This window comes from Colletes gigas, unplaced genomic scaffold, assembly GCF_013123115.1.
Source record: "Colletes gigas isolate AHSC1104 unplaced genomic scaffold, ASM1312311v1 Colletes_gigas_Sc00008, whole genome shotgun sequence".
Classification (NCBI taxonomy): domain Eukaryota; kingdom Metazoa; phylum Arthropoda; class Insecta; order Hymenoptera; family Colletidae; genus Colletes; species Colletes gigas.
This window is the reverse complement of record NW_025106637.1, coordinates 4,630,740-4,648,806: the sequence shown is the minus strand read 5'-3', so window position 1 is coordinate 4,648,806 and position 18,067 is coordinate 4,630,740. Positions and strand designations below refer to the sequence as shown.

General features: G+C 37.1%; 1 protein-coding gene across 1 annotated transcript in view; it reads right to left on the bottom strand.

The window, feature by feature from the left end:
* Positions 1–15,646, bottom strand: part of LOC122397070 (allatostatin-A receptor-like) — a 37,837-nt gene extending 22,191 nt beyond the window's left edge. Inside the window, exons 1-5 of the mRNA XM_043395926.1 lie at positions 13,804–15,646; positions 8,925–9,782; positions 7,031–7,160; positions 2,377–2,637; positions 1,438–1,686 (exon numbers count right to left, since the gene is read on the bottom strand). Of these exons, the coding sequence (XP_043251861.1) occupies positions 1,438–1,686; positions 2,377–2,637; positions 7,031–7,160; positions 8,925–9,364 (1,080 nt within the window). The 5' untranslated portion in view covers positions 9,365–9,782; positions 13,804–15,646. The remainder of the gene's footprint in view (positions 1–1,437; positions 1,687–2,376; positions 2,638–7,030; positions 7,161–8,924; positions 9,783–13,803) is intronic.
* Positions 15,647–18,067: the final 2,421 nt, after the last annotated feature.

The window sequence follows — 18,067 nt, the reverse complement described above, 5'->3', positions numbered from 1 at the left end:
AAGCCGGATGCGGAATCAGCGCCCAAAATTACATGGGAAACCATTTCTAATTCTCAAGCACCAAAGCCACATAGATCTGCGTAATTTGCATACGTAACTCCGCGTTACACTTAACCCTTTGCAAGCGGATATTTTGAAACACGAACGCCGAACGGGATTCGGCGGTTTTGGAGCAAATAGCAAGAAATTATTGCGTATCTACAATTCAATTCATGCAACATATATTGCAGCTACGAGTTTGTTTGCCAATACGAAACGGTCAACTAAATTAAATGCGTATGTACTTTAATTTAAAGAACGAGTAGAAATGTATATTGCACCAAACAAACAAATTAAGTCACCTATCATTTTCCAGAATCACCGTACAGTATTCTGAGCAACCAAAATAAATTTCACCGGGAAGAGAACAGTTGTGATCGAACGAAATGAATTTCATTCGTAAATTACTATCACGAGCGACCTAAATTAATGATTACCGGTAACGAAATAAATTCTCGATCGTCTACAACCGTTATTTGTTACTGAAAACACTACAGCCGAGGGAATGTTATCTTATAAAATTTTTATTCCGATTATAAAAATTGGAGCTCCTGGAATTAACGCGAAAGTTAATGTCGATTATAGTGCCCTCCTGATATTATTCATCAGAACCACTATTACGAAGGATATCGACTGAACATGAAGTTCGACGTGCATCGCTGGACGCGGAACCGCTACGCACATTTTCCACATGGGATGGAAAATGTCGGAAATTGCACTCGCAGCGAACGAGGTGTGTAATTTACAGCAGCCGGAGAGAGGAGGCTACTGTAACAGAGACGCTCCTACGAGCTCAGCCTCGATGGCCTTGGATTTCCAACTTGAGGATCTACGCCTACAGCGACACAAGTAGCGCTTGGAGAAGCGAGAAAAGAAGGAAATGTGTTTTCAAAGCCTCCTGGCTCATCCAGAAAACAAAGGAAGTTTTTTCGCAGGTCGAAAAGCGAATACGGTAAAAGATGCGTTGCTCTCCCTCGCTATTATGAACGACTAATTGCCTGCCGAGTAATGAATCCCATCCTGTCATTCCGCCTAAGAACCGATGTATATTGATCGCGATGAATTTTTAATCGAAACGTACACGAGTTTCCAACGAAATTACATCGCGGTTCATTTTTCGAAGTATCACGAAGGAAAAGAAAATTTCATCGCGGCGAATGTTAAAAGAACTGATACGATTCGTGAATCTGTGACGGCTGTAGTGCACTAAAAATCAAAAGAAATATGTATTAACAAAATCAAAATGATAGATAAATTTAAATAATACTTCTGTTGCATGCTTCAAATTGCATTGTAGTGTATGTCTTTTGTACGATGATAAAAATGAAGCGAAATTATTTGATTCGATGGTGAGAAGAAACAAAGTTATAATATTTCGTCTATAAAAATGTGACTCACCTATAGGATGTCACCAGTACTGGCAGCTCTCGTGGTTCTTGTCAATGGTCCCAACTGCCTGTTTTGATCGGGCCGAGGCTTGCAATATATAATTTTCCGAAAAGCTTTCCGAAAACTATCGCTGAGGAAGGCGTAGAGTATAGGATTGACACAGCTGTTCGTGTACGCCAGGATGTGGCTGGCAATTTGCACCATTATCGTCGCCGTTGTCAGCGGATAAACAGTTAGTGACTTTGTTACCAGGATTACCTTTTGCAAGAAAGGGAACACATAGAAAATCTTAGATTTCGCAACGCTCAAACGCATGAAGCTAATAATAAAGTAAACTTGAAAGCTTTTGAATTCGAATGAACAATGATTAAAAAATACAATGAAAATTTCAGGAAACGCAAATGAAGTTTAGTAAAGTAAAAAGAAAGTAGAGAATTAGTCGTCATTCGATAATGACTATTCCCCACGAGACACGCCGAATTACCGAATTTCTCCGCACAATTTCCTTTCACGATTTATCTCCTACCTCCATTAGCGCGAACAGCGTTGCAGTTAATTGCATTACGGTCGTAACGGTCGTATAGTTTTCCCTCGGACTGTCTTTCTCAAAGTGTCACTCGAAACACACAAACCTATTCCTACGTGGCATGTCTCGATTGGCGCCACAACGACTTGCGTGACAGCGGAACCGTGAATTCACGAACAGATTATCGTATATCAATGAGTATACAAATTATTTTCGCGCTCGAACGGACTCTATCTTCCGTCGGAACAAAGTAGAAAAGTAACCGAGACGTTAGGACGCGGGAATTAAATTTAAAACGCATAGTTACGAACACTCGTCAGAAGATGAATTGTGATAATTAAAACTATTGTTAAAGATTAATTGATTGACACGAATTTCGAGACTTTGTCATCGCTTCTTATAGAAATTGGAGCAATGCTAACCTGTATGGGACACCAACAAAATGCAAAAACGCCAACGACGACGAGCACCAGCCTTGTGACGCGTCTTCTTCCGCGTCGACTCTCGGCGCTGACGCGAGCGGCTCGCCAGAGTCTGACGAGCATACAAATGTAAAAGAAGCATATCAGCATCAGCGGCAGCAAGTAGCTCATCAGGAAAAACGATATTTGAAAGAACGGCCAATCATATTGTGGCAGGATTCGACAAGCCGTCAGGTTCTCCGACGACGTGCCGTCCATGTCCTGAAATTAAGATGAGTCTGCATTTACAGGGTGTTCGGCCACCCCTGAAAAAAAATTTTATTGACAGATTCCAGAGGCCAAAATAAAACGAAAATCAAGAATACCAATTTCTTGATCGAGGTCTCGTTAAAAAGTTACTAACAAAATTACAGTTAAAAATTTTTAATAAAATTTGTCCACCTACATGAATTTTTTTCTTGAAACTGAGTAGGATTTCGGGGGTATGCCTATTGACCGAAAATGATTTTAACTGACTCCTGCAACTGAAAATATTTTTTCCAGAACGATTTGAAATTTCTTAATTTCGACGACTTTGTCAACCTTCTTGAATTTTTTTCTTGAAACTGAGTAGGATTTTGGGGATATGTCTGTTGACCGAAAGTGATTTTAATTGACTCCTGCAACTGAAAATATTTTTTCCAGAACGATTTGAAATTTTTTAATTTCGACGACTTTGTCAACCTTCTTGAATTTTTTTCTTGAAACTGAGTAGGATTTTGGGGATATGTCTGTTGACCGAAAGTGATTTTAATTGACTCCTGCAACTGAAAATATTTTTTCCAGAACGATTTGAAATTTTTTAATTTCGACGACTTTGTCAACCTTCTTGAATTTTTTTCTTGAAACTGAGTAGGATTTTGGGGATATGTCTGTTGACCGAAAGTGATTTTAATTGACTCCTGCAACTGAAAATATTTTTTCCAGAACGATTTGAAATTTTTTAATTTCGACGACTTTGTCAACATTCTTGAATTTTTTTCTTGAAACTGAGTAGGATTTCGGGGGTATGTCTGTTGACCGAAAATGATTTTAATTGACTCCTGCAACTAAAAATATTTTTTCCAGAACGATTAGAAATTTTTTAATTTCATCGAAAAATTTGTCAACTTTGAATTTTTTTCTCGAAAATGCGTAGAATTTCGAGGGTGTCTTTATTCACCAAAAATGATTGCAATTGACTGAATGTAGAATCTCTCATTAAAATTTTTCCCAGTGGTGGCCGAGAACGCTTCGTTTCGTTAAAAAATAAACAACACATGAATGTCTACTATTTAAGAAATAAACGTTTGTTTTATCAATCGAGACAACATGTAAAATTGTATCGTGCAAAAGTTTTGGGACAGTTGCCCTTGTAAGTTAGCCTTAGCTAGCAATTACGATGGTTTTTAAACTATAACGCGGTTGCATCGCTTGAATAATGTTGAAAAGTTCTTAAACTTCAAGCTGCTGTAACTTTGTTGAAATTTGTCTAAAACTGTTGCGACAGAAACTAAATTAAGTTTCAACTTCCTACTCGTTGTTCCCTTTAGCCGCTTTCATTTAAGTCGATATGCCCAGCCAGGAAAATCTCCTTTTGTTTTCGTGAAAATTGTGTTTTTCTTTTTTGTAAAATGTAGGGTTTGAAATGGATTTCTTAATGAATTACACGAATGGTATTTAGGAAGCATGTAGACCAGCATTTAGTGTGAACAAGTATGTAGAAAGAGACAGATTCTGTGACATGTGTTGCAAAGTACCAACCTGCCACCATGACGCAGCGATCTGATCCTGATGGCTTATTGAAAATGATTTTTTTATCGCCGTAAGAGTGGATACCGACCAGCTGATTCATGCAGAAAAGCAATATTATACTACAATATGTGGCCAAGAATTTACAAGTTTCATGACATGATTTGATAGCGTAATAATGTAAAACTGAATGTAAAAATTCTATTTCCAAAGTACTTCAACGCTTTGACATTAATAAATGATCCAATCGCTATTGTGCTTTGCATCGTGAATGCTTGTTTTCGACTAACCGGACCGCCTATTTTCAAAGTAGATATCTCTATACTAATCATATCTACCGAGTTAATTGTTTTATGCTCCACACACGTTTGTCGAAGCTTTAGTTCCATGTAGCTCCAAACATTTTCGATTTGATTCACCTCTGATAGCTGGAATGACCAATCCAACGCTTCAATGCTATTTTCTGTTTTCATTTGTATGCAGGACTCTTGTATTTGGAACCATTGTCCTCGTGTAACAACTAATTTGCGTCATTTTTGTTTATACCACCTTTTCAGACGTGAAATGAGCTCTCTCAAATTACCCGCGAGGATGAATAATATTTTGAATGTTTGTTCCAATCGTTCTTGAAACCAATCTGTTGGTGATTGATGACCAGGAATATTGAATTATAAAGCATGACCAAAAAGAAGATTCATTTGAATAGACGACATTTTTCTATTGTTAACGTTTTCAAATGCTTTCACGTGATAAATCTACACACTTTCTTTTCAATTTTTCCTACCATTCGCGCAAATATACTTGAAACCTTTTTACGTTACCACAAGTGTATCGAATAAGTGTTTTTTAAGTGATAATTCCAAATTTTGCCATGTTGATACTGTGATTAGATCGAATTATATCTTCTACGAACTTATTAGATACAAAGTACGAATTTGAATCTTTGATTAATACGTCAAATTCGACGTATTACGAGCGTGAAACTAAATTATAATACAATACGTACCATGATCATTAAGTGATCGTAGGTAGAAATGATTGCCTAATTCGAGTGTGCTCGTTAGGACAATCTCGGATAATCGTATAATAACCAATGAGCGCTATATTTAGAGATATTCGATGATATTTACACAAAACGCGTATATGCACAGCTACATGAACGTTCATATTTGTTCCATTATTAACAATCGTGTGTTCAGAATGCGTACCAATTATGAATATAGTAATCAATTTGACAGTGAGTCAAGTCCAAATAATATTAATCAACGTCTGTATTTTATACTTCGGTGTAAAACCAATGGAAATATTTTTTATAAGACACGACAATTCGAATTGCTTTAAAAAATTTATCTCATTGACTATGTCCAAACTATTCTATACTTTACAAACTGAGTGTTCGAACACATCACAAAAGCTACGGTAATGAAGGAAAAATCTGGAAAAATAATTTCTAAGCAAAGTACTGTTCAAGCGTTCATTTAAAAGTGTTACAATTACCTGTAGAATTGATAAATGCAAAACCGTCGCGATATAACAGCACCACATTTACAGAGTTTTATTTTTAATAGAAATGAACTTTTCTGCTCGTTGTTTTTTTTTTTGTTTATACAGCGAGTATGATTTTGTTTAGAAGTGAAACGAAATTAGATCCGTATTTGACGTGTTAATATTTATCTATGTGTATCATACGAAATATCAGTGAGCTAAGTGGCGTAAATTTTATTTCACCAGGTTTCCTCAAGTTGAAGGAACAAAAAGGATTCCGAGCAGTTCGCTTTTTGGTAATCGAGTTCCGAATCATTTTATGGTGCCGAAATCCACTCGTTGAAAGTATCAATGCAATCGATAACGAATAACCGAATTGAAAGAGTCAATCAAAAGGACTAGGCATACGAGTCGGACGGAATTTTTCGCGTTCGTGCGATGTAGTCAGGCAAACCGAAGTGCACCGGGCGAAAAAAAGAACTGGAAATACCCTGTCCCGAGCATTAAATCCAATCCCAGTTGTTCAATAACAGAAGAAAGGTAAAAATTGAAGTCGCGGTACGTGCAATAAAATAGTGATTAATTAAAGAGTGTCGGCGCTCTGACTGCAAAATGAATTGTTGAAGTATCGATTCGGTAGGGCGAACCGCGACAACTGTTGTAAATTGTTTTTTTCAGAAATCGCTGGCGGTGTCGACAAGATTTCCTCTTTTTTTAATATCCTAAATCAAAGCCGATGAAGGCTTTTGGATGAGTTATCGTCGAGTGTACCTCGATTTTTTTCAAATGAAATTTCATATACATTTTTAATGTAGATTTCAGATATCTTTCGGAAAATAAAGAGCAACGAAACAAAATAATAATCTCGATCTACCGTGGGTCAGTCACAATTCATGGATCACACAAAACTTATGTGTGTCGTTCGGAACTTATTGTACGTCAATCGAACCTTATCATTGGTAATTAATCGTGTCCGTGTGTAGTTTACTGTGGGTCACTCGAAACTTATCGTGACTTATACAGAATTTATCGTGGGACGATCGAAACTTACGCGTGTCATTTGAAACGTATGAACCCTTCGTAATTTATAGTAGGCTATTTACAATTAAGCCTATATTGCTTACGATTCATTCCCCCACTCTTGCAATACAAGAGAAAATTTTTTTTTGGTACCCCTCGAGATACTAAGTTAGACACATTATAAATAATTCTATGTTTTGGTCTTCTAAGAACATAGATTAAAGCAATTAATAAATCTAAAACATTCATGTGTTGTTTATTCATTAACCTCGATGATACAATAAAATTGTTAAAGGATACAAGCATGAAATTCCATATATGATATTCCATGCAGTTATCACGAGGGAAATTAAGTATTCATCATTCATAAATGACTTACCTCGCCATGAACAATGAGGGCAGGGGTTGAGATTGTGAAGATCATCGCCCAAGCGATGCAAATAGCAAGGATCGCGTGATTTTCGGTTCTCCATGACCTCGATGTGACCGGATGAACCACTGCCAAATATCTGAATCAATTAAAATGCAACAAACGTGTCATGATCGATCGATTACTGGATTTCGAAAGTATGTGCTATTTCAACTGTGATCTTAATAACGCGTTAGAACAAATAAAACTGATATGATTCAATGCTCGTGAAGATGAATACCAACGTTCAAAGTCGTCTTCGAAAATAAACACCGTTGCAGAAGTTGCATACATTTTATTTGCATTCATAACTTGGCTACACGAAACAGTAAAATCCACTAAAACTCGTTAAAAGACTACCGTTTCTTTTTTACGACGATAATTCAGTCGCACGTCCAAGTACTTTTAAAGATTAACCTCTTTTTATTCCACGTACACCAACGAAAAAAGAAAACAGATGTCCTCGCTTATTAGGTTAAAATAAAGTCGTCTAAACAGTAGTCTATTTCAGTTTATCGTTAGTATAGCGGTAGAAATTGAAGCACGTAAAATAATTAGAAGAAAGAGTTTGAACATTTAAACTTGTCATGTGAAAATTGTAATTTGTGAAACGTCGTACTCTGAGCTATGAACAAACATGTCCATTTTGAAAACAGATTAGGTATCCTGTACGAAGGAAAATAAATGAACAATCATTCATGCTAATTGAGTTGGATATCAGCCAACGAATTAAATGATACAGGCTACCGGGGAACACACAGGTAACCCAGTTGTTAATTACAAGCTTCAAGCAGAAAAACTAATACTGAAATTGCATAAAATTTAAAAAGTTGAGCTTGCAATTACAAAACTTTTAAGTACGTTTAAGTCACAACATTCATCTCCAATTCTTATCAAATTTTCAGCGAATATATTTAATAAAATTTACGTTCTCTAAATTTCATTTACAGGTAGAAATATGTGGCTTTGGAACAGGACTTTCAGCATTTTCAGTTTCCATTTAAAATTATTTTTTTTCTCGCAGAAAATTCAGATCAATTTATCGGTAATCCTCGTGTTGCTTTACGTAGAACTGTTTTACATAACTACCGTGACCTTGGAATCCGTTGCTTGCAGCTCAGAGGGGAAATATTGGTGCAACGATCATCGAGGACGGTAAAACGCGATGAAATAAAAAAGCACGGAATGCAACGCGACGTGAAGGAAATTCTGATACGGACTGGAAAATGAGCGAATCGCACGTTTCACGAGGGAATCAAGATTCTTTCGTGTGTCTGACATTTCCAGGCGCGGCGCGTGATTCTCCAGCCGGTGTTACTGTGCCATACGGTACATGGAAATGTAACCGGAAATACCGCTGATATTTATGGGCCAAGAATGGATTACATTTTCACGCGTTACGGTCGAGAATCGAATTTTCCTGCGCGACACCCTTCGCTACAGAGTACATGCCAACAGACTGCACGCGATCAACCGCCGAATACAAAATCAAGTACACGATTTACTTACAAAGATACTGTAAGTCGGGTGAATTTCAAATTTGTTGACAGTCCTCTAGAAATGGTAAAAGATTTTTTGCCCCCAAAATACGTGGCAGGTTTCAAACGATGGAAGAAAAATATACTCAAAAATCTCAATGGTTTTCCAGCCCATAAACTCAACAACTCTGGCTACTAAACACACGATACTTGAAATTATGAGCGACGAGAAATGAATTTATGACGATCAGATCTGGTTAACTTGATACTTTTATTACGAAATAAAACAAAAAGATTCAAATCTTTAAATTATTTAGAGACGAATATCGTGCAGTTTATGATCAGACGTGGAAAGTAAAAATTAATATTTCGTAAAACTTGCTCACCTGTCGAGGCTCATGAGGACCAAAGTGTAAACACTGGCATAGGCGGTGACGATGATAAGATACTGGACGATCTTGCACCAGATGTTGCCAAAGGGCCAGAAAGGCAACACGAAGTCGGTAGCGGTGAATGGAATACAAAATATAACGAACAGCAGATCGGCCACGGCTAAATTGATGATTAGGATGTTCGTCGTCGATCTCATTCCAGGGTTTGCTGCCACGACGGTGACCACCAGGCAATTACCGACGAATCCAAGGATACCGATCATGCCAAAGAATATCGGTACCACCACCACCACGATCCTTTCCACTTGTTGACGATCGAAAGTGTACTCGACGTCCTCGACGTACTTCTCTGTGTTGTTGTTGTGCATCGAATTTGAGGATTCCGTGAAATTCGTGACAACGTCGTCCCAAGTGATCTCCATCTCTTGAAGCATTATGGTATCACAGCGATTGGCAAACTAAATTGAAGCCGAATTATGGCAGAACTTCGATATTGATTATTAATCAAGTTTGCGCCGTCGAAGTCATTTTCGTTTATTTGTTAAGTACGCCTTGCTATTATTTCAAAGCTTTGATTCCGTCTATGTAGTAGTTTATGGTCTGCCATGTTACTTAAATATTTTATACGTTTGTTAAATACATTTCTGCGAGTCGAATCATTTGTCAGCCTTCTTGAATTCTTGTAGAATTTATCATACTTTCGTTAATACGCCTCCTTTTTCGAGCTCTTTGTCGTCCGCATGATTTTAAAGGAGAATTTATTTCATTTGACAGTTTCCGCGTTTCCGCAAATGTTGATTTTTCTTGTTTCTGCGAACACCAAGTTTACTTTCCTGTTCGCCGCTCGCACAACTGAAAATGAAAATATTCCTCACTTAGGGGAACGAATTATGTATGAAATAACACTTTTAACACATATATGTCACGCCAAGATCTTGCGTTGGAATTATCGAAATACAAATAGATATTTTCTGATTGAAATATTGATGAAACAACGATGAAAACGATTGTTTTCGTTAATTCCTAGGTAACGTAACATTTTATTTTTCCTTGGCCCCTAGATCACTGGGCCAATTATCCCAGTTTCAAATAACATTCAAGATCTGGCGAAACACACGAGTGTGGTAAAATCACAGCGCAATTTCGCTTAGGCTGTGGTTACACTGCAAGCAATTTCGTGCGATCTGGCGATCGTGGGATCGGAACAAATGGATTGAAGTCAATGCGAATAGTCGCATGGAATGGTCACAACGGAATGAATTGGTCGCGCGATATCGCTTGTAATGTAGGCAGGAGGATAGATCAGTCTTGATTTAAGGGAAACGTTCCGGCTTGAATAAGAGAAATGGGAACAGCGTTGTATAATTTTTGGCCAATCACAGGTCTTACGAAGATTGACTATAATGTTTACCCCGATACGATTCGCGATTCCCTCCAAAGCTAAACAACCTCTGTCCCTGGAATAATGTCTATGATCGTCGTCCATTTTACTTAAACTTGCAGAAAAGAAAAGAAAATATACTGTGTAATATAAATAAAATTCTTTTATTAACGGTAATTTCGTCTCTGATCATTTATATATTAAATATATCATATAATTGCTTTCATTACCATTAATAAGAAAATTTTATTTATATTACACAGTATATCTTATTTTCTCTTTATATATTGAATCATATATAAATGAAGGCAATTGCAGGTAGTTATTTTGACTGCATTGTTGCAAGAAATATTATTAAGTAAAATGTAATTATACTCATTAGGGACACGCGTAAATATTCAGAGTATACCATTCGAAATGACGAAATCCATCATCTGTACGGTATGCTCTTTGTTTACTAATCGCGAACGAATTGAATGCAGGGCATTTTGTTAAATAAAGTTCCTCATCAATATTCATTGTGTCGATAGACCCGGGAAATCTGTTACGTACTACTATGATTGAAACACAAAATCGTCCAACCTCGATCGTGGGTCGCTGGAACAAAGCGCCACTCGTGTATTCGAACGAAATCGCTTTCACTGTGACCATGCCCTCATGCGGCTGAATCGTTTTATTACACTCAACAATTAATTGGCAGCTTAAATTATCCGGAGGCATGCAAGATTAAGTGAAACTAAAATTAGACACCGCGAACGGAAACTACAGACACATATAATACTTATTTAAATCAACGAAAGTGCTTACAGGTACATGAAAATATAAAATAAGTATTACAAGCGTTACAAATAGAAATTTTGTATTCATCATTTGCTGATAGACGACGCTGAAACATCTGGTCTACAAAATAACTTCTAATTAACCTACTCGACGTTGGTCGTGTTCTAATCGTGTTATTTAAGTCTTGTCGGTACAAGCACGTGATGCATTAAGTAATTTAATCTACACAATCTAATGCTAACATTTCAACGCATTGAAAATGGTGATTGCTGTCTACTTATCTCAAATTGAAGCAGCCTAACGCTAAAATTGATAAAGAGAAATATACTGCAACTATATTCGTGTTAGAAATATTCCTTTCGACAGATATCTAATGCGTCACGTGTCTTACAATTTCAAATTAAATTTAATACGATTTAAAGCAACGATTCTTGCTCTTTTTGTATGACGTGAAACTGACATTTTCGTAATTCTGTTTAAATATCAAAGTAGCTTTCGTTGAACAGCTCTCCAAGGATTAATAAGTGCTTCCAGAAAAATTGAGAGCAATAGAAATTGACCCGTTTTGGGTCATGTTTGACTGGTCGTAGCGCCTTATCGAAATTCAGGTCACGTTAAGAGCACGTGCGATCCCCACTTCGACCGCCATTAAAAAAGTGCTTTATTTAACTCTAATTCTCACCCGAGCAAATGCAAATACTACAAATTCAATGTGCGTTCGCGCTTAACACACGATTAGGCAATATTATTTTAAAATCCCCCGCTAATTCCTCGCTAAGTTTTATTGCTTTTGTCGAGATACGTTACATTTAATTGGATGACGCGTTGCAGTGAAATAACAAACAATTAAAAATAGGAATTCAATTTTTCTAAAACAATAAAGCTCGAGTAACGTGATTAAATAATTTTTTTATTCAGCTTTTAAATAAACGCGACTCGAAACACTGTATTGTTTTAATTCACCGTTCGCTGAATTTTCAAATCGATTGTACCTATCTCGTTTTTGGAACGCGACAAACGTTCCTTTGGCGACAAAGAACTGAATTCCCGAAACAAAGTTTTCTCTTCACGCTGCGTTACTTTATTCCACACTGCATTTCTACAACGCGTTTTTTATATTTACGTGGTAATGCTAGGTCCAGTGGAAAAATAACGAAAACATCCCGTATTTCAATTCAGTATAGACCGATGCAAATAAAGATCTACTGCGCGGGGACATAATGTACCATACAGAACTTCTCTCGTTCAATTTACTCGCTTCTTTTCGTGCAACAAATCTCTTTGCCTCTGTCCACGACTCTTTCTTTCCCGTGTTCTTCTTCCCCTCGAATAATAATTAAATGATTCAGTCTTGACAGAATAACGGAAGTAATTTACCATCGCGAAGTTATGACTTTAAATTAGTCAAAGTTTCTACTCATCTTTCTTGCAATCGTTCACGTGGCAAGACACAAGAGCTATGGTTTTGCACGAGTTTAAAAACCATAATAAGTTCAGTGTTTTTACTTTCGACGAAACTCCAATTGTAGTTTCATTTATAATGAAATGAAGTGTTCTGTCAGAAAATTAATTATGCATTACTTGATTCCTTCCTCCTTGTTTCCTTACTTTGTTCAAATAAATCATTGAAAAGTCATTAAAATTTTCAGGTCGTTTCAAGTCTTATGTATGTAAATTAATGCAAATATTTAATTACACTGTCCAGTATAACACTTTATGTTATTATATTAATATTTATCTAGCAAAAACATAGCTAATGTACAGTACCTAACGAAAGAGACAAATAGGGTCCACTATAGTATATTTATACGGGACAGAAATAAAAAAAGTCGTGGTCGTCCATTAACTTCAAGTTCAAAGAATACTAAAAGAAGAATAAACCTTGCGTTTCTCAACTACATAATGAATCACGTCTCGACTCTAAGGGACATTCTCCTGTTCACAAGAAAATCTCAGAAAGAGGGGAAGTGCAAATTGTGGTATCAAGAAAATTACAATTATCTGTAATACATTTAATTAAGAGGAAGTTTGCCTACGTTCATTCAAATTTTAGATATCTAAACCTAAATTTGATCATTTTCTACCACCGTTAGAAATCAATTTATTAGAGGAAATACAAACTAATCACATTACGTCGTTGATATATAAAATACGAAAATATATCGCTTTGTAAGTTGTAAATCTACCAGCTGTGTAATCTCAATGATGCATAAATCTTCTCAAAAATAGATTTTACTACGTAACAAATCAACTGTTGCATTTCCAACCCTAAAAGTCGACCACAAATCACGATATCATAGCAAACGTTAAAAATAGGTGCAATAAATGATTCTATTGTATTAATCCCAACTGTTTATCTACGTGATTGTTCCTTCAGTCTTCGTTACGAAAGTTAATTAAAATTAAACCCCATTCACAGGTACTCTTTTGCAAAAAAAGAATAAAAATATATGTCCCCTGGCAATTAATAAATCAATCTAGTCTGTAACCCACAAAACACTCTATCTCACACCTACAATTTTCTAGCATAGTTCAATGCGTCGATCGTGAAAAATCGTTTCGATAATTACCGTACGAGATTCGTGACAAGTATGCAGTTTCGCAATCCGGAAGTCGAAAGATCGGTTACGTGGCACGTGACTTCGCACGCCAGTGGGTCACCGCATCTCGTCGAGCCATTAATGAAATTTATAACGAACTTCATTGAATTACCTTGGCCCTCACGTGCTGATATCGAGGGGCTTTAACGATCCTCCTCCCTTCCTTTTAGTGGATTAAGGCTGATAAGGCGTAACTGATGCAGATAGATCGATTCATGATTGGTGGCTCAACCGCTGCTAATTGCTGCCGGACTAGCTCGGCAAATATGTTCTTGATGAATATCGCTGGAGCACTCTTCCCGCCGATAACATGACGGTTGCGTAAACATTCGAGCGTTGAATTTTTCACACCTGATCGAAACACGCCGTCTTCACAACCGAACATCGCACTTCATCGTGCCATTTACGTACGGAAATGAACATTCTTCTAACACGCCGTTTATCATCTGATCGACATGATACGCAAGGTGCAAAAGGAATTCGTTTCCACGTAACGAGACTTTTAATTTAAATGAGGATCTTCGTCGAGAAAAAAAGGAAGACACAACTGGCTAAACACTAGAAAGCAGCTAACATTCGGCCTCGCACTTTTATAGGTCACCGTTCCTGGATCGTTCTTGCATTACAGACGATGGATATTAAACTTAAAAATCGTCGTGCGATCTTTCGTCACTTTGCACATCATTCTACCGTTCAACTCATCACCCAAACGTTAAAAGTGTTTCGAAACTTTTGAGACGCTCGAATTCGTTCCACGATGCAAAGGATTGTTAAAAGATGCTTTGACACGTTGATCCTAAATAAATTTCGACGTGTACTCTTGCGATGGAATATTTAAAGACTCGTGTTGGAGCCTCGTGGGAAGCGTTTCGTAACATCGATTGAAACGTGTGTGATTTAATTACAAAAGAATATTGTCGAGAAAGTATACGAAGCTCGAGAATCCACGTGTTCGAGGAGCATCGAGTTTAAAATTGATTACAGATTGAAACTAAAACTGCATCCGATCTCGTGTTGACAAAGTCTCCGAAGGCTACATCACTTGAACTGATCTGTCGATCGTTTCGACGTTTCATCGCGTTCTCGGGCGTGCTGAGACTATCGTCGTGATCGAATCACGATATCCCGGAAGCGAGATTTTCGATTTACTTGTATCGTAACCGGTACGCGTACACGATGTACCTTGAGGACCGTAAGATAGGTACGCAACCGGCGGTGGATGCGGCACGACTGTGCGGATCGCAGAAACAGAGACGAAGAAGTATCGCCTTCGAATTTACCCGAAATAGGGATGCGGGATTATTCTTGGAGACGGGGTGCAAGTGGCATCTAGCACCCTTCCTAGAGCTCGACGATCTTATCGATCTGTTCCCTCAGCCGATAACACGAAGACGCGACTACACCTACGAATAGTAAAACCACAGACGAGATAGATCTCTTTCTTGGATAACAATTACAAATTTCAAAAGGTACAAGTTTCTATTTAAGATGAAAAATTTGCTAAATTTTACTAACTCCTGCACTTGCAAACATTTAAAGCACCCTTTATTATTATTGCTGAACATCTTCATGTTGTAATTAGACAAATTTATTGCACGTTTACCTTCTATAGATATTTCAAACTGACATAGCTATCCTAGGACGAATACTTGCAATTTGTGATTCCCTATATGAGTATACCTAATCTGTGTCTCTATTAAGTTTCTGAAATGATATGTGTGGCTATACTGTCGAGTTCTCTACATTTATCGACTTTGGATGCTGAGCTATACATGTCAGAGTCACTATTCTTAAACGTAGAGTGCACTGAAAAACCAATGCTTTTTTACTAGATCGATAACACAGTATATAACCACAGACGAGGTAGGCAAGGTAGACCTTTCACCTTATGGACTTTCGTGGTCCAATCTGACTGTCATACCGACCTGAAAATTTGGAGGTGATTTTAGCGTCTTCTTCACATGGATGACGGTCAGTTGAGAAACTATTCACTGAATTAGTATTGATGTGAATTGACTATGGAAGAGATTAAAATTCATTTCTGAATTTGTTGGTAACGTTGCGAATGACACGAAAATGGTAATGGGGGGTTTCGAGAATAAAAATAGGCCGAAAAAATACATTGGATGAAGGATCTACTTCTATACCTCGTCTCTGACAATACTCTAGGATCTTTGATGAATCAATGAGAATCAAAACTAGCCTAGTGAAGAAGCTCTATATTTATGATGACCTATGCAAGGCGGATCGCAGCCAATTTGCTAATATTATTCAGTTTTTAATTAATAATTGCATTACCCCAGCTAAGAGTGATACGATTATTAATTAAACTCTAAATGATATTACCCAGGTCTCACCACGTGGAGGTTGCTGCGAATGGAGACCCGCCCTAACCGATTCCCAACCACCCTCCATTAATTTATATTATTTATAAAGATATTCGATTATATGATCTATAAAGATCTTTTGTGACCAGCGATCGTTGGTCGAAGAAGCAATAAATGAAAGTGCAACCAACGAAGGAAACAACCAACAAAGGAAACAACCAACGAAAGAGTTTTTCGAGAAAGAATTTGCCTGTAAATTCTCATGAATAAAACAGAGAAATAGACCAAAATATTGCCTGATGTTACATTCTACCTAACTATAAATTTAAATTATTAAAACATAAACTAAAAAATCTGAAACAAAATACATGATATACATTCTTCTTTCTTCTATCTTCTATTTATCCCACGATGATTTTCTGAAACACAAACAAAGCAGTATCAAATAAAATTGTAACAATTCTTAATTATTACTTTTATATACCTGAAACTTCCATAGGAATGTGCTCTGTAACAGAAACTTGTTTAATAGATTAGTAAGAGAACAAACAAAAATTTGACACATGCAAGAACTATATACCCAACACCGAATCTATAAAACTACAAATACTGCAACTACAGGCAAGTGCAGTGAGAAAGTAAAAATAGTACATAATATAGGTTACTTTGACTCTAAACTGTATTCGTCGCGAAATATCTTCTTGCACATAAATCTAATGATATATTTTAACAAGTAAAGAAAGACTTTGGGTATGTTCGATATCGAAGATACCCAAAGTCGTCAACTAAATTATGAAAGTGAATTTAATTATTGAAGAATGTAGAGAACAACGAACATCGGAAGCTACTAATTTGACACTCATTCTAAAATTAATATAATTATAAGTATTATAATAGATATTAAAATCATGACTCTACTTTCGATTGATATTACGATATTTGTCATATTAAAAATTGCGGCGTGTAAAGACATCGCACGCTTAAATAAAACGCGACGCGACACGTGCTCATAAGCGTGCAGTGAGTGTGGGTATCAGATTGATCCCCCCCGGCCTTGATTATCAGAAAAGCAAGTCGCGCCCCTGACCCACGTCGATCGGACCTCTCTACGTACAACCGCCGGGCCCTGGAGGACACACGGTCACAACAGGACCCGCTTAGTACTCGAGAACGGATATGGGTCAGGGACTCTCGCCGGAGGTCATTCTCTTTTCCGTATAAAGAGGAGAATATATGCGCTCGGCGAGGCCCCACTTAAGCTGAACCAAGCTGCACCGGGGTTGAAGCGGTAAGAGCTATCACACCTAATACACAGGTGTCACATGTTTCATTCAATCAAACAGAGGTGATCGAGCAAAAAACTCTCCGATCCTTTCGGTCGAGACATAATCTCGGAAAGCGAGAACCAGAGAACAAGCGAACGAGAGAAAGTGATGCTACTCATGTATGTTGTATGTACTCATTATATATTCATTTTAAAATGAGTGTCAAATTAAAAATAATTGAATCTACTGTGACATTTGTCATCTTAAAAATCGCGGTGTGCAAGAAGATTATATAATTTTAAGCAAAATGTACTAACTACACTTGCCAAAGACAGCACGTATACTACCAGTCGAACCTTAACCCCATGCCTTACGATTTAATTTACATTTGTGCGTGCCAAAAGCGACCCCAAGGTTTGGCCCGGTAGACTTATCACGTTTCTGGGATGCCTTATTCATGTTTGGCCCGGTAGATAGACACTAGCAAAATGTTACAAGAATGTAAACTGAAACATAAAAATAAAAATCTTATATTAATCAGTGTCATTGAAACAAATAAGGTATACGCATCGACACCATGTTCTGCATATCAAATTCGTAATTGTAATGGAAGAAACTTGGATCGAGACACCAAGTTGAATCAACACCAAATAATCAAACGAAATTGAAGAATCAAACAAAGTACCTCCGTAGAATGTTACGAGAATTCGCGCAACAACGCAAAAATAAAAATTCATTCGTAATAACCAAATAAAATCAGATAGATAGATAAAGTTGAATTCGC